Genomic DNA, 22,404 nt, shown 5'->3' with positions numbered 1-22,404 from the left:
AGCCCCCTATGATTGATTTTTTAATGTTAAATCAATCTTACATTCTGAGGATAAAACCCACTTGATCTGATGCATTATTCTTTGTATATATTGCATGATCTGATTTTGTTAAGAGCTGACTGCATCTATGTTCATGAGGGATATTGGTCTGATTTTCTTTTGCGTGTGTATAATATCGTTATCTGGTTTTCCGGACCAGAGTGATACTGATAACATGTTTTGGGAAGTGTTCCCTCCTTCTCTGTTTTCTAAAAGAGTTTGTGTAGAATTACTATCACTCCTCCTCTCCAGGAAGGTTTAACTCTGATTTTTGAATGTTCCTCTCAACCCTCCCTTTCCCTACACAAGAGTCTTATTTACCAAAATGGAAGAGAAGTGATTATCTCAAGGGGTAGAACAGTCTATAAATACAGTTCAAAAAGTGCTTGAACAAATTAAGGAAAAGTTTTAAAAGGAAGAAGAATTCCACTATAATCCAAACAATATAATTGTGTGGAATATTAAGAATTCAAAGTATAGTTCAAAATGGAATTATATATGTTCATAGCTTCCTGTACTTTTCCTTTAAAACATTTTTTACTTTTACAGATTTTATTTAATTATATTTAATTGATCACATTTAATATAACTTAATACTTATGATTAAGTATTTTTCTTTTATTCCTGTGTCTTTATCACATAAATATAAGCTTCATGAGGGAAGAGACTAATTCTGTTTTCCTTACTATTATCTTCATAAACCTGGCTCAATTGTAGAAAGCTGGCAAGTATTTAATTAATGAATGGATAGATGATGAATAAATTAATGCTTTCATATGAGCTTCCCAGAGAATTTGCATGTCCCTCCGAAAAATTAGCTCCCTTTAACTGAAGGCCTATTTTGTGACAAGCATTGTATAACTACAAAGATGGGTACAAAACTGTCCCTGCCTGGGAAGCTTAATGTCTAGTGGGAGAAAAGACGAACAAATATTCAGGCACAACAAAATATAAAGACTCTAATAGGTGTCTGTTGAGTACTATGGGAAAGGGGATATGAGAAAGCCATGCTGTTCAGTCAAAGCCACCTACCTGGGCTGTTTCCATGAAAGAGGGAAAGAGATTTTCCAGGCAGGGAAGGTGAGGCAATAGAGAGTGAGCAACTTCTTGTGGGTCATGGAAAGGAGTGTGTTTTGTCACGTTCAGACCCCCAGATATCCTAAAAGCGATATGGGCAGATGCCTGCTAGATTATTTCAGAGGCACGATCCAGAAAAGTGGGGATTGGACACTTCAGGCCTCTGCTGCCAGATAGGCCTGTGGTGCTGAATGAAATACATCTAAATTCCTTTTTATCTCGATTTACTCACCTGTGACACCACAGCCCAGCAAAAGCCTGGAGATTTAAGAGGGGTTCGCGGGGTGGAGAGCAGGCAAAATTAAGTCTCCATCTGCTTCTGGATTAATCTCAAAGAACAGTAAACCAGGTCAGGTGGGAAAACTGTTGATAAAACCTGAGACTACTGTTAAACTAAAAACAACCAAAAGAAAAATTAGAGCTGTTCTCTGAGGGCCAGTTTAAGTAGTATTTCTCTAGAAGTTTCCATATCCTGAATCTCACCGCAAATGACTTGTGCCCTCCTCTCTGCTCCTCTTGTCTTTCCCTTGCAACCCAACCTTGAGTGATCATGTCACTCCCACCCAAACATCCAGCACTACTCTACTGCCAACTCTCTACCTGGCAGAGTTCCGCTCTACCTGTCGCCCGTCCTACCTGCTGAAATGCTGTGATCCTTCAGACCACAGGGGTCACTTCCTCTACGGATTGTCATCATCCCTGGGTTACTGTTTCCTCTGAGCTCCTGAGACTTTACAGGATTTGCCCATTTGGGGGTTTTTGTATGTTTGTTTGTTTTGGTTTTTGCTTTTTTCTTTTTGGCCTCGCCTCACGGCTTGTGGGATCCTAGTTCCCCAACCAGGGATTGAACCTGGGCCCTCGGCAATGAGAATGCGGAGCCCTAACCACTGGACTGCCAGGGAATTCCCAGGATTTGCCCATTTTGTACTGTCTCATGGTATTCTGATTCTTTCACACCACTTACAACTATATTGGATGCTCCTTGAGGGCAGGAATCAGGAATCCTGTGTTAATCCTATTCTCGTATCTCTCACAGAATCCCTGTGCACAGTGGGGACATAATACATGCTCACGCTGTTGGTTCCCTGGTTGACACAGGAGCTAGCGGTCAAGGAAATCTGCTTGCATGTCCCAAGCAGCTCCTCGCAGGCTCGCCACCAATTTCTCCCGAACAGAAATCTTCAGATCTCTGCTAGAGTTCTGTAGAGTTCGTGGCCCTAGAAAGGTCACAGATGGAGGCCAGTGTGATATGCCCAGAAAAGCTGATTCCGGGACTAAGAACCACAGTGGCTTTTAAAGACCACAGAGAAAATGAGAACTTTAAACAAATATTTTTCCTAGGAGGGCCTCGGCCTCTCGTAGGGTTTCTAAGCTGCAAACGCAGCAAAAGAGGTGAGGGCGGAGGAAGGAGGGTGCTGGGCAGAAGAGGGCCTCATTTATGTTGGGCAGGACGGCTTTATCCGCAGGGTTTCTGAACCGCTTCAATGCGTTCCGAAAACCTTGATTCATTTTCCCCCAATCTGAACCAAAATAGTTGAAATACAACATGCCTGGTGAACAGGAAGGAGGGAAGGAAGGTAGGAAGGGAGGAAGAGAGGGAGGGAGGAAGGAAAGAAAAAACAAGATAAGACTTGCTTTCACATTGTTCTGGTACCCTGCTCTTCAGGCAAGGTCAAATGGAGAAGACAGAAACGTCCTTTCTCCTTTTCTATCAGGCTGAACAAAGGAGGTTGCAGCAGAAATACTTTCCAGCAGGGGTGTGACCATCCTGTCGCCAACGCCAAAGTGAGCGGCCTGAGGACAAGGACACGCAGCTCTGTTCCCAAGGACTGTCCCATCAGGCACAGGGTTAGATATCAGTGTCACAGTCGAGGGACACACCCTGTGAAGATGACTATCTGTTGAACAGGAGAAGTGGGAGGGTAAAAAGCCACAGGTGTTATCAAGTTGTTAGTTGGTCTCAAACATGGAGCAGAGAAAATGTCTAGGGCATGGAAGACAATGCTTGCTCCCCGCCCCCAGTCACCTATTGGGTTAAACACAGGTGTTTTTCTCTGTTTCCTCCCCAAATCCCTTTAAGATGAAAGTAAAGGAATAAAACGGCTGTAAATCCACCAAGGTCAAGAGAATAGGGGAGGAAATTGAGGGGAAAGAGAAATGTCGACAAACATTTGGATGAAGGGCAGCAGATGAGGAGAGAACTGACTCACCAGGTCCCCGTGGCCGAAACTTGCTGCTTGTGGAGGGCAGCCGGCTCGTGGAGCAAAAAGACGAGCGGAGTCATGTTCTTAAAGCTGGGGGATCAGGTGACAGTCTGTTTAAAAAGATCTAAGTTTCTCCTTCCGCACCCTCCACAGAGAAGCCCCAACTCCTCCCCCACCCTACAGGAGAAGGGAGTTTGGAGAAACAGAGACGTCAGACACAGCAAAGAGCAAAGGGCCAAACTGTAAACATGGGGCTTCCCAAAGTCAAGGTCTGGAGGCCTTTTCTCTGAGGCTGTTGGATTTGCATTCTGAACAGGACTCTCCAACCCCCTGGCCACCCAGCTCAGAGATCACTGGCAGCCATTACTCACCTCCCACTGACAGATGGGTGACTTGAGAATTCTTCTCCGGAGAAAGAGAACAGCTTCAAAGAAAAGGCCTCCGGATGCTGACATTTGGGAATCCCACAGTGAAAAAGCCTACAGAGAAATCCGTGGCACAAAAAGCCCTGTTGGCTCACAGCACTTCCAAAGAGCTTTTTGGTATCTCTCTCCCTAACATGAGACATTTGAGAAAAGTAAGAGGAAAACAAATAGAAACAGAGACTGTGCAAGGAAACTTATGATCAATATCCTAAGGGACATAAGGGAAGAAATTGTAGAATGTTATGCAAAAGGAACAGATTAATAATAATAATAACAATATTTATTGAACATTTACTATGTACCAGGCATGTATTTAAACTAACTTAATCCTCATTACATGCTTTAATCCTCATTTTTTTAATTTAAAATTTAAAAAAATTTTTATACAATTTTAAAGGTTACTTTCCATTTACAGTTATTACAAAATAATAGCTATATTCCCCATATTCCCCATGTGGTACAGTACATCCTTGAGCCTATTTTCTACCCAACAGTTTGTACCTCCTACTCCCCCACCTCTATAATGCCCTTCCCCTGCCACTGGTAACCACTAGTTTGTTCTCTATATCTGTCAGTCTGCTTCTTTTATGTTCTATTCACTAGTATGTTGTATTTTTTAGATTCCATATATGAGCGGTATCATATAGTATTTCTCTGTCTGATTTATTTCACATAGCATAATGCTCTCCAAGTCCATCCATGTTGCTGCAAATGGCAAAATTTCATTCTTTTTTATGGTTTTTTTAAATAGTTAGGGAGTAGTATTCCACTGTGTATATATATATACCACATCTTTTTAAAAAAATTTTTATTGGAGTATAGTTGATTTACAATGTTGTGTTACTTTCGGGTGTACAGCAAAGTGAATCAGTTATACATATACATATATCTATTCTTCTTCTTAGATTCTTTTCCCATATAGGTCATTACAGAGTATTGAGTGGAGTTCCCTGTGCTATACAGTAGGTTCTTATTAGTTATCTCTCTTATATATAGTAGTGTGTATAAATCAACAATCCTCATTAAATGCCCATGAGTTGGGTACAATTATTTCCCCCATTTTATAGATGAGAAAACTGAGGCACAGAGAAGGTAAGGAACTTGTCAAAGGTTATATAACCAGAAAGGAGTGTGTACTAAATGTATTTGAATCGCTGATTTTAATGACCTCTAAGAGATCCTTTGAAAAAAACTCTCGGAACAACTCAAACAACATGAGAAAAAGGTAAGAAAATGAGAGGATCAACCCAGGAGGTCCAACATCTAACACATATGTATACAAAGAGGAAGAAGTGAAAATGGAAGGAATTATTTTTAAATAGTATAATAACATTGCCTTACATTTAAATGAGCTTTCAGATTACTAACAATAAATGAATGGAAAAAAAAAAAAAAGACGTACAATCCAAAACCCATCTTAGCAAAATTTGACAACTCCAAGGATGAAGATAAAACCCTAAAAACTTCCAGAGAGAAAAAAAAGGTCACTTATGAAAGATTGGAATTAAAACTGGCATCAGACTTCTTAACAGTAACTCTGGAAGCCAGAAGTCAATGGAGCAATGCCTTCCGGAATTGAGAAAACTGTATCCAACCTAATATTCCATAGCAACCAAGCCAGGAGTCAAGTGTGAGACACTGAATGCACAGGAACTGGTAACAAGTGTTACCTGTAGGAGGGAAACTGAGGGCTAGGTGTGGGCAACAGACTTACCTTTCACTGTGGACCATTTTGTTCTGTTTGAATGTTTACCATATGCTTATCACATTATTCCAAAAAGTTTAGAATCAAAAAGTCACTTTTAAGTGATGCCAATAGTTAATTAAATTTGGAAACCACCAAAAGCCCTTGGATGATTCCCGGTTCTCCACTCCTCTCCTGTAAGCATGAAGTAGGCAGGGAGAAAGGGAGGTCAGCCAGAACCTGTTTGCTGCACTGGTGAAAATGCAAAGATACTCTGGAAGTCAATCCTCTGGCGAGCCAAAGCCAAGACTCATCATTAGGTCATTTGAATAAATACATGAGTGAATGAAAGGATAAATGAGCATGAAGCAGCCATTTGAGTCATTTGGGTGTGGGTGAGTGAGAGGAAGGAAGTAAAGCTAGGGGAAATTGTTTGGCATTGTAAATCCTCCCTTGCTGAGACCTGACATTTTCTGCAGGGATGTGTATTGGGTGTAGGGAACCAAACTGCAATAGTAGGTCTCTTCTTGCCACCTCAACATGAGAAGTTGAAGTCTGGTTTAGCCGATTTAGCTGTATACCATCATTAAGTAGCATACAGATCAAGGTCCAGATTTTTAATTGCCATTCTCTGTCTTTGGGAGAAGAGAAGCTCTGAGATGTTTCTTGTGAAGCATGAGCTAAGCCTGATTATAGTTCCGCTCACATACTTGATAGGAAGCATATTAAAGCTTACTGCAGTCCTTAAGAACTTATCTAATTCAGTAGTTATTTATAAGCCCTTTTAAAAGAGTCTGTGTTACACGCGTAGAGAATGGACTTGAGGACACGGGGAGGGGGAAGGGTAAGCTGGGACGAAGTGAGAGAGTGGCATGGACATATATACACTACCGAATGTAAAATAGATAGCTAGTGGGAAGCAGCCGCATAGCACAGGGAGATCAGCTTGGTGCTTTGTGACCACCTAGAGGGGTGGGATAGGGAGGGTGGGAGGGAGGGAGATGCAAGAGGGAAGAGATATGGGGACATATGTATATGTATAACTGATTCACTTTGTTATGAAGCAGAAACTAACACACCATTGTAAAGCAATTATATGCCAATAAAGGTGTTAAAAAAAAATAGAAACACTAAGCCGCGTAAGAAAAAATATGAGTCTGTGTTAAATGGTATGAATGGTCACCTTTTCATGAGCATATTAGTAAGACTATATTCCAGCACTTTAGCCAAATGATAATAGGTCAGTAGCATCAGCCTCTTGGAGAAAGACTATATTCTTTTTTTAAAAATTAATTAATTAATTAATTAATTAATTTTATTTTTGGCTGCATTGGGTCTTTGTTGCTGCGCTCGGGTTTTTCTCTAGTTGTGGCGAGTAGAGGCTACTCTTCGTTGCGGTGCATGGGCTTCTCATTGTGGTGGCTTCTCTTGTTGTGGAGCACGGGCCCTAGGCGTGTGGGCTCAGTAGTTGTGGTGCACGGGCTCAGTAGATGTGACGCACGGGTTTAGTTGCTCCGCAGCATGCAGGCTTTTCCCGGATCAGGGATTGAGCCCATGTCCCCTGCATTGGCAGGAGGATTATATTCTTGAATGTTGGATACAAATGCCATTTGGGGGAATTACTGTCTTCCACATTCTACTTGCCATAATCTTTGAAGATGATTTCTTTTTGCCCCCATGATATTAGGATGGCACAGCTTCTGTAAACATTTCCCCATGACATATTCCAGGAACATGTGTTACCAGAATGATGTGAAGAGTATAGTTTATATCATTTGTAGAGCATGGGAAGTCTGAAGTCAGACTTAGTTGAAATTATTAACTTTGAGATCTTAGCAAATTACTTAACCTCTCTGAGTCTTAGGTTTTGCTCTGTAAGATGAGGTAAACCCTGCTTCATAGGGTTAAGTGATTACATGAATTTATATATATAAAATGTATGTATTCTTCAGCATGCGGTAACTGGCATATAGTAAGCACTCAATGAATGTTAGATATTGTTAATATTATAAAGCATTTTTATGATTGCAGAGTACTTTCAGATAAACTAACACTAAACTACAATTCCCACTTGCTCTGCATAACAAAACTCAAAATATATATGGGAAAGAACTGTGAAATCTAAAAAGTGCTATGCAGACATAAAAGTGGTAATATCAAGCTTATCGTTACATTTTTTTTTTTTAAACCATTGCTTTCTTTTTTTTTTTTTTTTAATAGCTTTTTTTTTTTTTTAAAGGATTTTCTTATTTATTTATTTATTTATTTATTTATTTATTTATTTATTTTTGGCTGTGTTGGGTCTTCGGTTCGTGCGAGGGCTTTCTCCAGTTGCGGCAAGCGGGGGCCACTCTTCATCGCGGTGCGGGGACCGCTCTTCATCGCGGTGCGCGGGCCTTTCTCTATCGCGGCCCCTCCCGTCGCGGGGCACAGGCTCCAGACGCGCAGGCTCAGCAATTGTGGCTCACGGGCCCAGCTGCTCCGTGGCATGTGGGATCTTCCCAGACCAGGGCTCGAACCCGTGTCCCCTGCATTAGCAGGCAGATTCTCAACCACTGCGCCACCAGGGAAGCCCTATCGTTACATTTTTATAAAACAGAATGAAGAATTCATGTCATAACCCACTCCTAGGGCTGTTGTGGTTACCAAAAAACTTGTGAATGGTTAAAGCATTTTTAATTCTATGAGACAGTGATTATCATTGTGAGTGGGGAGGTAGAGGAAGCTAATGCATAATTTTTTAAACATTTATTAAAGGATGTGGTAGGCAGCCTCTAAGATTGTCTCCAGAATTCCTCCCTCCTAGTATTCCTTCTGCTTGATTGTGGGCAGGAATAATGTAATCACTTATAACAAATATCAATAGAATATGGCAACAGGTGTCTCCTCTGAGTTTCCATCTTCGACACTTTCTTGTGCTTTCTTTTGGGTCACTTACCCTGGGGGAAGCCAGCTGCCTTGGGGTGAGGCAGCCCTTTGGAGAGGCACATGTAGTGAGGGATTGAGACCTTCCAACAGCCACGTGTGTAAGCTTAGAAATGGAGTCTCCCTACCTCAGTCAAACCTTCAGATGAGACCACAGCCCCAGCCGACAGTTTTACTGCACCTCATGGGAGACCCTAAGCCAAAGCTACCCAGCTGAGCTGTGCCCAGACTCCTGACCCACAGAAACTATGAAATATGTTTGTTGTTTTAAGCTGCTAAGTTTTGTAATGATTTGTTATGCAGAAAGAGGTAATTAGTAAAGAAGTATAAGATACACACCTAAAATGCACAATCATAAGTGTACAGTTTGATGAATTTCACAAATGAACACTCCTAAGTAACAAGCACCCAAATCTAGAAATAGAACTTAGTCAGCCCCTTGGATGCCTCCCCATGTTCCCATCAACCCATTCCTCCTTCTTCCAAGGGTAACCACCATATGGACTTCTAACAGAATAGATGAATTTTCTGTTTCTGTACCTTGTATAAACAGAAGCACGTAGCGTGTACTCTTTTGTGTCTACCTTCTTTGGGTCAGCAGTACATTCCTCTTGTCTAGTTTTTAAAGGCCTGCTCTAAAATGCCATTGTTTAATCACAGTATTTAATCTATTCCAAACAGTAGTAAAGAAGAGTGTGAGTTGATATATATGTAAAAATGGGAGCGTAATAGAGAAAGATTGAGAAGCATCTCTGTATATGACCAAGAATAGAAAAGAAGATGATGAGAAGGTCTGCAGGAATTCACAAGAATCCCAGCAGAACTCTAGAGCAATAAAATGTTTGTTAAATATATATATATATATATATACTGACAGGCAGTATAATACACTGTTAAGAGTACGGGTGTTACAGATAAAATGCCTGGATTAGAATCATGGTTCTACTCCTTACTAAGTGTGTGATCTGGGCAAATTAATCTCTCTGTGTCTCAGCATCTTTGTCTATAGAATGAGAATAATACTAGTGCTTACCTCACAGGATTGCTGAGAAGATTAAAAATGGAAATAAATATAAATTGAGGGCTTCCCTGCTGGTGCAGTGGTTAAGAATCCGCCTGCCAATGCAGGGAACACGGGTTCAAGCCCTGGTCCAGGAAGATCCCACATGCCGCGGAGCAACTAAGCCTGTGCACCACAGCTACTGAGCCTGCACTCTAGAGCCCGCGAGCCACAACTACTGAGCCCACGTGCCACAACTACTGAAGCCCGTGCACCTAGAGCCTGTGCTCCGCAACAAGAGAAGCCACCGCAATGAGAAGCCCGTGCAGTGCAATGAAGAGAAGCCCTCGCTCGCTGCAACTAGAGAAAGCCCACGCGCAGCAACGAAGACTCAACGCAGCCAAAAAAAAAAAACCAAAATAAATATAAATAGAGTAGTGCAATGCTTTGCACAAGATGAGCATTCAAAAATTGTTAGCTATTACTGATAAATATTTCCATAGGGAGTTTTAAAAAAATATATTGGGTGACCAATTTGTACTATCATTTTGTTTCTTGGCTCTTCTGTCTGTCCCTAGAGTGGGTGATGGAGAGGGAAACAGATGAAGTTCAGACCAGGCATCTTCTTTTTGTAATTAGCTTTGATGGGAAGGTGGAGGAGGAAGGATAAAGTTAAAGGCTGAAATGAGGCTGTAACTTATCATTAGATTTTAATTATAAGCATAATCTTAAGTCTCCATTGCTGTGACTCCCTAAAAATTGACTACTGCTCTCTCAGTAGCCAGTCTATGTCTATTTTTAATTTCCTCCCTCTGGTCAAATCTCTGCTGAAGGTAATAAAAGATTTAGATTTAGAAAGCGACTTAGCATTTGGAATGAGATAGAGGCTATAAATAGGCATGTCAATGAAACAGGTTAGCTCTTGGAATCTCAGCATCAAAGGCATACATTCTTGTCTGATCTGCATACTGACACTGGCATGCTTGTAGGGGTCTCTAGACAGGTGTGTGTGTGTGTGTGTGTGTGTGTGTGTGTGTGTGGTGCTGCATATGTAGACATGAATACATGCATGGAACATGTACAATCATACTACTCTGAGAACAGAATTCTGAGGGATAACGTGTATTTTTTAGTAGCAGAGTGATCCCTGTAGACTAGATTGGTAGCCTTCCCCTGACAATTAGTACTGGAGAAATCAGGGTAAACCATTACTCCCAGATGGCCAACCCCCAGGTGTAGGACAGTGGTGGGTAGAGCTTACATGCTGATTTTGTGATACTACGGACCAGTCTGTGAGACCTCACCAGGATCGAGGGTCCACAGTGATGTTCTAATCTGCCAAACACTGAAGTCAGCTTGACAACTCATTTCCTAAGCAGTCAGGCTGCCATTCCCAGTCTTTGGAATGTCATCACCTATGAATTAGAGCTGCTAAAAGTCCAACCTATTCTTCAGGCCCAGGTTGAATACTTCCTTTTGTATGAAGCCATCCCTGATCGCCTTGGTGATCTTCCTCTTCTAAATCCTAGAGCACGTTCTGACCCTCACATTCATATCACACACAGTGCCTTGAACTGGATTTGTTGGGTGCCTCTTTTGTTTCTCTATTATTGGGACGTCTTCATAGACAAAAGACAATGTCATTCATCTCTGTAGCCCGGCACCATCTAGGGTGGTAACAGGAGGACTACTCATATTCCTTGAACAACTGTGCACTCCTGGTTACCCAGCTCTGGCTGCCAACTATTTTGTCAATGTTCCCGTTAGTTTGTGGCACCCAGAATCTGAAGCATGGTGGATAAGATGTTTAAGGAAATGCTATAGAAATAAGTATTCCTGAATATCTTATGATATACAATAATAAACAATTTGATACTAACAGACCTGTCAAGAACTTATAAAAGTTTTGCTGTGATTTCAGATTCTCAGTGATAATGAGAGACTATGAACAATTTCATGTTTTAGCAGATTAGTTTTAAATGTGAAATTGACCTGAAGGCAGGATAATGACCAAGATGACCTTCTGGGCCTTCCCAAGCTTGAGATTCTAGATTACAGAGAACCAGAGCATTCTAGGGTTTTGTAAATTACAAAATTTTGTAAATTTTGTAAATTCAGTAAATTACCAACCTAAAACAAAGGCTAAACATCAAGATTTAAAGGACCCTGAGGGTTCTTCTGCTGATTCCTCCCCTCTAAGCCACCTGAGATGGATTTTTGTTCCTTCCCTCTTTGCCTTTCCTTATTGACTCTCTGAAGATGATACTTCACAATACCTGAGTAATTGATTTGTTTCATAAGAAGTTCTGCAATGAAAATAAGTTTTTTTGGTCTTAGACAAAGTAAACACCTATTTCAGTTGGAAAAAGTTAAACCAGTGACCTTAAGTTATTTTTTAAAAGTGTGTGTTTCTATTTCTTTAACAACGTTTTTCTCAAATGCCTGATCATATTTTCTAAGATTTCCGTTTTTTCCATGGCCCTTGGAAACTAAATGCATACAGTTTGAAATTTAGCATATAACCACAAATGGCAAAAAAGTGCTTTTCAAACTTAAATCCAAGGTCGTCTATAATTCTTTGTCAATTTTAATCCTTTTTACTGTTATAAAAATGTAAGGTGAGGCTCGGCTAATCTCGCTAAGCAAATTCTGCCCCCTTGTGAATTAAAATATCCACAGATAGGAAAGAAATGCTACAGTTGCATGGGGCCAGTTCCTTTTAGTTCTATCAAAGAGCCCGTCAGTGATCTTGAAAAGTAATGTTACAATGGAACAAAACTAGACTATTTGTATAAATTGTGTAAGAGCTGATAGATGATGACAAAACACACTGACAGCTAATAGTATACATCTGTATCTTACACTTTGTATACGAGGACTGTGCCTTGACTATATCAAGCATTGGAAAAATATTTAATAGAATGTTAGGAAGGACATGAAATATTGAGTTTAACATCCACACATAAGGGTCCCTTTCACAGCCCCTGACATAACCCCACTTGAGTGACTCCAGGAATGGAAAATTCACTAAATGATTCAGTGCATTCTCCGATCAGGCAGGGACTAACTGTTAGAAAGTCTGTCAACATATTAAGCCCAAATGTGGATAAACAACAAGGTCCTACTGTATAGCACAGGGCACTATATTCAATATCCTGTGATAAACAATAATGGACAAGAATATGAAAAAGAATATATATATATGTATAACTGAGTCGCTTTGCTGGACAGCAATAATTAACACAACATTGTAATTCAACTATAATTCAATTAAAAAAATATTAAGCCCAAATGGAATAGATCCTTTGTAAGAGAATCATATCATTTCAGAACTGGAAAGAGGTGTTGGAGATCTCCCAGTTTATCCTTTTATTGTTGAATCTATTACACCATCTGGACCTAATTCTATTCTCTGGAACAACACTCAATAAGCCTATTACTTGTTTTGTAGGCTTTTAAATGTTGGAAAGGAACTACCATGTTGCCCCTTAGTCTTCTGTCTTGCTACCTTTTCACCAATAATTGTGTCAACTATTCCTCATATGACATGTTTTTAGATCCCATCATCTCCCAGTTACAACCCTGGATGCCAACTTTTTTGTCAATGTCCCTCTCATGTGCAGCGTCAAGAACTGAACACAGGTGTTCTGGATGTGCTCATTTGTCTAGGATAGAGGGCAATGAAGCGGTTATTCCTCAAAGAGGTTTTGCAACCCAAACTCCATGGGCTTTTTCAGCAGTTATATCATACTACTGGTCAGTGTAAATCTTGTAGCCCCCCAGGTCCTCCAGGTCTTTCCCACCCTGTACTTGTGCCTAGCTATAACTTCTAACAATTGTCTCTATTAAATTTCATCTAGCCTTTGGCTCAGAATCCCAGCTAGCAAGATGATTATATATCTTAAATGTGTTCACTCAGATTAGCTCAGCTACCTAGCTCTGTGCCACCCATATTTAATAAGCATGACCTCTGTGTTTCCAACCTATTTCAAGGCAAAGGCAATGACCTCTGGTGTAGGAATGAGATTAGAATAAACACTGGAGGTGGGCCCATGTCCCCACAGTGCCACCCATCAGCCGTGTGGCCTCAGCTGTGTGGTCCTCTGTTTTCTCTTCTCTGAAACAGAGGTGATAACATGAGCTCATCAGGTGCTCATAGGGCCACGTGAGATAATGCATTTGAATAGGCTGAGTTAATTGTTAATTGCTAAATAAATATAAAGTATTATTAATCATTAGCTTTCAAATGGTTTGAGGAGGGGGGAGAAAGTGTTATCATCTTATGTGTTCCCTTTATACCTGCTAGGTGAAGAGCTCCATACAAATTTTTAATGTGGATAAATACACACAAAGTACATATTGAGAAAGTTTTTCACAGAGGGGAAGGAAGGTGAGTTGATAATTTTTTTTAATTAATTTATTTTTGGCTGCATTAGGTCTTCGTTGCTGTGTGTGGGCTTTCTCTAGTTGCAGTGAGCGGAGGCTACTCTTCTTTGCAGTGCGCGGGCTTCTCATTGCAGTGGCTTCTCTTGTTGCAGAGCACGGACTCTAGGCGCGTGGGCTTCAGTAGTTGTGGCATGTGGGCTCAGTAGTTGTGGCTCACAAGCTCTAGAGCACAGGCTCAGTAGTTGTGGCGCACGGGCTTAGTTGCTCCACGGCATGTGGGATCTTCCTGGACCAGGGCTCAAACCCGTGTCCCCTGCATTGGCAGGCAGATTCTTAACCACTGCGCCACCAGGGAAGCCCATGAGTTGATAATTTTTAATCAGCCTGTGTTTAGTCTGGAAACTTCTTCAACTGTCTTCTATCAGCATAAGGCTCTCCCTTTCCCCCTACATCTAGCCCTGCTCCTTCCCTTCCTCCCTCCTCCTTTACTCCATCTTCCTCCCCACTTCCTTCTCCTCCTCTAAAACCAACCCCCAGACTGGGAAGCCAGAGGAAGCTCTATACACTCCCACCTCCCACCCCGACACTGAAGCCGAAGGCTGCCATCTTGGTCCTTGCACCCACATCATTAATTTTAGGATTACAGGAACAAATGCTCACCTCCTGGGGGAAAAAGATAACAAGGCACCACACTGATTCCCAGATGCCTGAAATTCCACTGATAACCACAGCTGCGTTCCTTCAGCTCCAGGCTTTCTCTAAATATCAAGTATACGTTTGTCTCTGAGAAGACATTGAGATGAATCTAGCAGCTCAGAGTGAATGGGTTTTCCTTTTCCGAACACCTCATAAAGGCAGCTGGCTGGAGGGATGCTGGGTTTGGCCTGGGAAAGCAAAATAGAGAGAAGAGAAACTTGCCTGGTTCACAGCAAGGGCGCCGGAGAGGCGGACGAGAGGAGAGAGGCTGCCTCTGCTCAAGCTGCTCCTCCACCAGGAATGCTCTCTGCCTTCCCTGGGGTCTGTGCAGGAAAAGCCTGTCGTCTCCAGCACCAGCTTAATCCCACTTACTCTTTGGCGTCTTTCTTAACCACTCTTGTCGGAAATGATTGATCTTCCATACAATATGATCACTTTGCCTAGGTGTGATCAAGATGTTGAAACATAGCAGCAAAAATATGCAGCAAAATATACATGTATACATACATATATGTACGTATATATACGTATACATATGCATACATATATATACAGATACATATATATATATGGAGAGAGAGAGAGAGAGCAAATATGGCCAAATATTAAGAGTTATCTAGCAAAATGACTTTCAGATTCCTTACAATTCTTCTTCACTTCCTCAGCATGTTTTTCTGGTTTTCCTTGTCTTTCAAAGCATGACGTGTACAACTATTAATAATAAAAATGAACATTTGTTGAGTATGTACTGTATACCATGTGCCAGTGCCAGACACTTTACATACATCAAATGTAACCCTTAAAATCACCTTTCATGGTTGATGTTTTTATGCTCATTTTACAAAGAAGGAAAAACACTCAGAGCGGTCAGGGAATTAATTGGTCTTAGGGCCAGTTAAGTCCACATCTGTCTGACTCCAAACTCATGCTCCTTCTATTGCATCCTGCTGTACCTTGAATTGCATACAGTGTTCCAGAAACAGTCTGGAAGGTACATGCCCTCACACACACACACACACCCCTACAGAATTTATATATATATAATATATATATAAATATATATATATTAGTCTTAGAAATCAGGAGGCATTTGGGTGAGTCACTTCTCTCTAAGCCTCGATTTCTTGATCTATAAATTAAGAGAAGTCTATTTTTAAATTTCCAAAATCCTTTTAATTTTTCTAAATGACATTCGATGATTTTGATTTTCTTGAGGCTTTCTCAAATATTCCGTGTAAAGCAAAACACAAGAAAATTCTCCTCCCCTTCAGGTAAGAGCACGGGGCCATTGAAAAGAGTGTAATCACCGAGTGGAAGGGGGTGCTTGCACCCCTCCATCGCCTGTTAGCAGGTGCCCTGCTGTACAGTAAATAGTGTGCATGACCTGTGTTGATGAGGGCGGCATAGAGGATCCATTCTTTGGAGAGAGTAGCAAGCAGACCCTGGGCAACTTGTACCCCGTAGGCATTCACTAAGTATTTGAGAAGTAGAAAATTTCTCTGTTAGGGAAAGAAAAGAGAAATAGATATTTCATATGCAGCATCCTGGTTTCTATTCAAACTTACCCCTGGCCATTTGTCTTTTTGCATCCGTGAAAGCAAGATGGGTCACCACCGGCAGCCCTAGGGGAGCCATCTGAGAAAATTCAGCCAGGGTTCTCACTCCTGACACATCTCTCGAACCCATACAGTCTGATCCAGAAATAGGGCCTCAGTATATGAGGGAAACAGTGTTTTTGTCAGGGCTTGAAGACTATAGGCTTCACTTACTTGGACTAAGTAAGCTTCCTTGAAAGGGTCGTCCAAGGCGTCTACCTGACCACTGAATCAATGCCAGCTCTTCATACATAACATTTTTAGAAAGGCGATTTGAGAGTGAGTGTTTTATGTGAGTAGAATAGTCAACTATGAGTGTTTCTTTTTTTTTATAAATTACTTATTTTTTTATCTTCGGCTGCATTGGGTCCTCGCTGCTGCGCGTGGGCCCCCTCCAGCTGCGGTGAGTGGGGGCCACTCCTCGCCGCGGTGCACAGGCCTCTCACTGCGGTGGCTTCCCCCGCTGCAGAGCACGAGCTCCAGGCGCACGGGCCTCAGCAGTTGTGGCGCACGGGCACAGGTGCTCCGCGGCACGCGGGATCCTCGCGGACCAGGGCTCGAACCCATGTCCCCTGCATGGCAGGCGGACTCTCAACCACTGCGCCACCAGGGAAGCCCCAACTCTGAGTGTTTTAATGTGAACAGTCAATTGGTTATAGAAATCGCCTTTAAAAACTGACTCATCTCCTCAGTGGATTCATCTTCAAAGTATGTGGCTTATTTTCCCTCAGTTATATACAAATATTCATGTTGAAAAAAAAACAAAGTTGGGACTTCCCTGGTGGCGCAGTGGTTAAGGATCCGCCTGCCAATGCAGGGGACACGGGTTCGAGCTCTGGTCCGGGAAGATCCCACATGCCGCGGAGCAGCTAAGCCCGTGTGCCACAACTGGTGAAGCCCGTGTGCCTAGAGCCCGTGCTCCGCAACGAAGAGTAGCCCCCGCTCGCCGCAACTAGAGAAAGCCCACATGCAGCAACAAAGACCCAACACAGCCAAAAGTAAATAAATAAAATAAATAAATTTAAAAAAAACAAAAAACAAAAAAAAAACAAAGTTACCCCTGCCCCTTCTCTTTGAAGGAGGTCTTGAAGGTTCAAGAGACTCTTTAATAAATGTAAATGCCCTTTAGAGAATAAAACCTTAAACTAATCTTAACGAATGTAGGCAGCAGTCATCTGAAGAAAAGCTCGTTTCTGTACTAGAGAAGAACATTTTAGGGGGAGACCCCTATGTGCCATCACCAGGTGCTTTACCTCAGCGTCTAGTTTAATTCCCATTTTGCAGATGAGAACACTAAGGCTCAGAGAGGGTAATTCTCCCAAGCTCACAGGGGTCCTTTGTTAAGTGCTGGAGCTGTAGGCAAAGGCTTCAGCTTAGGGAGCGGCCGTGGCGTCCATGACTGCATTTGCACATGGAGGGGGTCCTTACCACTGCCGCCTTCCAGCACCTGTCCCCACCGTCAAACGCCACAAGTCCCAGTCACACAATAGAGATAATTCCCTTACTTGCAGTTCTGCCACCAACCAGCTTTGTGACTTGACGCTTCAAATCTCCAAGCTGCAGTTAAATTTTGATGACCCCTAAGGTCTTTCTCAATGAAGACAAACCGTTCAGTGTCCAGGGAACCCAAGGCTGGCCCTGGGGTGTTGGGATTGCTCCTTCCTGCTCACCGGCCAGGCGGCAGGCGTGCTCAGCAGCCCCCATGAGCATTGCCGAGCCTGGGGGTGGTAATCAGAGCCCAGTCCCCTGTCCGTGTAGACTGTAAAACATGAGTGTGGGTTAAAAAGCACAGAAGGACCTGAGAAATCTGCAGGGGTCCTGGGGAACTGAGGTTCAGGGAAGACTAAAGGTGCAATGCACCCTGATCTTGAGGCTCCCTGCCTTGGTAAAGCCGCTTGTATTCACTGAGTGGCCAGTCCCCGCACTGCTGCGTTTAATTCTGGGTGTGGTATAAATAGAAATTTGTGCTCTGGCAAAGCACACCACCCACCACTCTGTTCCTTTCCTTGTGGGACAGCAACCAAATCTGAGCCTTTGATTCCCTCTAGTGGCTCAAATCGGCAACTTTCATAGCTGATTCTTTGCATTTATTTATTCAATGTACAGAGTGCCTACTGTATGCACCAAATTGGTACTGGGTTCTCTAGCTTTGCCGGGGGTGCTTCATTTGAACATTGTCGTGTCCAGTGGAATGATCAGGGATGGAAGCCAGAGCTCCTCCTTACAAGCTTAGCTTAGTTCGGTGCAAACCGCCTCTGCTTTATGGGGACTGAGGGAGGATGGGTTTTATATGGGTTATTTCTGCCACTAAATGAGTTGTAGTGTTGCAGGAAGGGGGACCCCTTCCAGGGCCCGAGAGTGGGCTGTTGTCTAACCCTAGGAAATGAATTGTCTGAGGAGACACACGTGCTGACAAAGCAAGAGACTTTACGGGGAAGGGGTCCCCGGGCAGAGAGCAGCAGGGTAAGGGAACCCAGGAGAACTGCCCTGCCATGTGGCTCGCAGTCTCGGGTTTTAGTTTCCGGGTTGTCTCTGGCCAATCATTCTGACTCAGGGTCCTTCCTGGTGACATGTGCATCGCTCAGCCAAGATGGATTCCAGCGAGAAGGATTCTGGGAGGTTGGTAGGACATACGGACTGGCATCTCCTCTCTCCTTTTGACCTTTCCTGAATTCTTCCGGTTGGTGGTAGCTTGTCAGTTCTGAGTTCCTTACCAGGACCTCCTGTTGTAAGATAACTCACGCAAGTGGTTACTGTCGTGCCTGACCAGGAAGGGCAGTTTTGGTCAGTGGTTCCCCTATCAGTAGGACCTTGGGCCGACTCCTTTATTCCCAGACCTCAGGTTGCTCATTGGTAAAATCATTGTGTGGGTTAGATTCAAATCCATCCAACACATATTTATTGAGCACCTGCAGTGTGTGAGACCCAGGCTGAGTGCTCTGGGCATGCAGTGGTGAACAGAACTTGATCTCAAGGAGCTTAGAGGCTAACGGGAGAACCAGACATCCAGGAAGCCACATAAAACAAAGGGCACGAGATCACACTGTTGCTACAACATGGCAGAGGTAACTGAGAAACCACAGGAGCCTAACTCGGATTCAGAGATACACACCATGAGTTCGAAACAACAAACACCAAGCGTCAAAGGGAAGAAGAAGAGGAAGGCCCCTTATCAACTTCAGGACTATGAAAGTGAGAAGGTACAGAAGACGGTCATGAAGGTAAAATCAACCCTTTGGCAGAGTGTGGAAAAATGTAAGAAAGGGAAGAAGTCCATGATACTAGTCTTCTACCACCAGCAGAATAAAAAAAAAGAACGAAAATCAGCCAGAGGAGGATGAAGAAGTCCTGGAGGGTTCTTCCAGCAGTTCATCAAGTACTGCCCTGTGTCTACCAGGTAACTGAGACCTTGCTGTCTCTGTTGTCTCTCCAGAAAAAGCACTGGAGAAATGGTCATTTGTGTAGAGATCAAACACAAATGGTCACCTGTGTAGAGACCAAATAAAGCACTCAGATGTTGATTAAAATACCAACAAGCTGTAAAAAAAAAAAACAAAAACAAAACCAAAAAACAAAGGGCACGTGCAGCATAGCATGGTTGTCGGTGTGAGCTTCGCAGTGAGACACATCTGGGTGGAGCCCAGCACTGCCACGTTGCACTGGCTGTATGATATTGGGCAAGTTGCTACCCCCCTCTGTACATTTCCTCAGTAATTTTGGATAATAACCCTTTCTTTATAAAGTGGCTGCTCAGTGTAGAGCCACACCATTGGAAGTGCTCACTACGTGGCGGCCACGCCCACTGCAGTGTCACGTTCTAAACTGAAACAACAGAAACCTTCCTGAGAATGTCAGTTAGACCCCACGAGGGGCTTGTCTTTTGGTTCTGAGGCCCCTTCTTATGCTCAGTAGATTTCTCTAGTCTCCTTTCTTGGCCATGGAGCTTGGGAATCCACCCGCTGCTTCTCTTGGGGTCTACCTCCGAGGCCCCCTGCATTTCAGCCCATCAGCCCCCCTGAGCGAGAACCACAATCTCCTCTGCTCCCTTCTTCCTTGTTTCATTTCCCTGCAGGCAAGAAGACAGGCCCTTCTTCCTACAGATTTGCTGCTAATCAATTTGGGGAAATGAACGGGGAATAAGAGAGGTAGTTTATATGCTTCTGTTGGTCACGACCCTTGATCTTTAGTGCTTAAAACCCTTCTAAAGTGGCAGAGTGAGTTCTCTGCCAGAGAGAGGGCTTCACACAAGCCCTGGCACTTGGGGCTGTTCCATCGTAGAGGTTGTGTGATTCTGTTCCATTGTGAATGGCTTGAAAAAGATCCTTTTGACGCTGACCTTCTTTATCACTGTGTAAGGAGATAAAGGAGGATCAGAGCTAAAGCACACTTTGAATGCCAGACACATCATACCTAGAATCAGGTGAGGTTTCATCATATCAATTTATCGGTCATTAATACTGTAGATTTAATAGTCATGTACTAAGAGAGACGTCCCTGGAGGTCCAGCGGTTAAGACTCCGAGCTTCCACTGCCGGGGGACGCATGTTCGATCCCTGGTTGGGGAACTAAGATCCCACATGCCATGCGGTGCAGCCAAAAAGTAAAAAAAAAAAAAAAAAAAAAGAAAAAGTCAGGTACTAAGAGATGAATAGGAAGGAGAGAAGGTGAACTTGGGATGTAAAGTTGCTGACACCATACCATTCCTGGAAAAAGATGACAGTTAAAGAAAGCAAAAGTGGAACTGAATTCCTATTGGCCAAAGGAATATTGGATGGATGAAGGGACAGGATCCAAATGTGGTAACTTGGAATTCTGCTTTGGATAGAAAGTGCTGCTTGATATTTTGAAGCCATATGATACGAAACTACAGAGAAAAGGGTAGGGGACTAAGAGGTACAAACCATGATGTATCAAATAAGCTACAAGGATATACTGTACAACGTGGGGAATATAGCCAATATTTTATAATAACTATAAATGAAGTATAACATTTAAAAATTGTGAATCACTATATTGAACACCTGTAACTTATATAGAATATTATATCAATTATAACTCAATTTAAAAAAAAAGAAAGAAACTACAGAGAATGAAAGACAGAAGTTGGCGGGGGTGGCAAGGTAGGAGGATGTGTGTCCCTAAAGGAAGCAGGGACTGCCTGTAAGAGCCCACTTGCTCCCAGAGGCGATGCTGCACTTACTCAGAGTTCTGTGAGGGCAGCCTGACTTTAAGAAGAGTCTCAGGAGTGAACCAGTATCTGGAGCCTGTTCTGGGGGCAGGCCAACCCTGCCTTCCCTTCTAGGTTCCGTCCTTCTGGAAGCCTTTGCTAGTGGAGGAGAGAAAGGTCAAAAGACAAAGCTGTTGTTGACCTGAGTTATTTCATTGTTCCTGAAAACCCAGTAAGGTAGGAAAGGTGGGCATTAGCTGGAGTGTAATTTGGGGGGTTAAGGAAGATATGATGAATTCAATTAATATGGAAGAGCCAGTGTGAGACCCGGGACTTCTATCACTTCTGGTCCAGGATTCTTCCAACACTCTGACTCGCCCCTTGCCCACAGAAACATCCAATAGCTATTAGTTGTAATATTTGCTTCCTGCACGTTGCAATCCAGTTTCTGCGTGATTCATCAGAGGTTTTCCTCTTCCAGTTTCCTGCTATGTTGGAACCTTGGGGACTCACACTGAGATCAAGAGAGTGGCAGAGGAAAAGGTCACTTTACCCTGTCACCATCAACTGGGGCTCCCAGAAAAAGACACCCTGGACATCGAATGGCTGCTCACCGATCATGAAGGGAACCAAAAAGTGGTGAGTGTGCGCCCGGCTAGAGCCCCGCCTCCTCTCCTCCCATCCTCCCTCGCCTTTCTCCTTGTGTCAGTAAGGGCTAGAAACTGCTTTTCTAGCTAGAAAAAGGCTAGAGTCTTCCAGATGCAAAACTATAAACAAGAAAGGGTACTGGGTTGCGAGGGTAAGAGATTCTATGTTTCCTGGGCAAGCAAGAACTACGAGAAAGCCATCTATCATTTGCCTAAGGAGGGAATCTGCACTAGTAGGGTCTTTCCTATGAAGGGGGCTAGGATGAAGCAGCTAGATTGCCTAGTCTAGTGGGTCAGAACCACACCTGTACTGGGAATCTTGCTCCTCTTCCTCCCCTGAAACCATCACCACCTGCCGATGCTTAAGCTTTGCACAGTCATGGCTTCTGAACTCTAAGATTGTATAATATGATAAACAATATAAGATACAGAGGAACAAGTACAGTACATAAATAGAAATGTTTAGCACATGTATAACTGGTTAGCAAAAGAACTGATACTGGTTCTAGAGTTGGAAAACAAAGGAGCTGGCCCTGGGTCTGCAGTGCTCAGGTTCTGT

At 42.9% G+C, this 22,404-nt stretch overlaps 1 protein-coding gene across 2 annotated transcripts in view; it reads left to right on the top strand.

Annotated features, from left to right (window-relative positions):
• The window catches only part of CLMP (CXADR like membrane protein), a 95,798-nt gene that overhangs the window by 52,743 nt on the left and 20,651 nt on the right, over nt 1-22,404 (top strand). For both annotated transcript variants that reach the window (XM_007196706.2, XM_057552032.1), the window contains one exon: nt 21,680-21,837. In XM_007196706.2, the coding sequence (XP_007196768.1) occupies nt 21,680-21,837 (158 nt within the window). The remainder of the gene's footprint in view (nt 1-21,679; nt 21,838-22,404) is intronic.

Source organism: Balaenoptera acutorostrata, chromosome 9 (genome assembly GCF_949987535.1).
Source record: "Balaenoptera acutorostrata chromosome 9, mBalAcu1.1, whole genome shotgun sequence".
NCBI classification, from domain to species: Eukaryota; Metazoa; Chordata; class Mammalia; order Artiodactyla; family Balaenopteridae; genus Balaenoptera; species Balaenoptera acutorostrata.
Note: the sequence above shows the minus strand (reverse complement) of the source record. Positions and strands in the feature narration are given on the sequence as shown.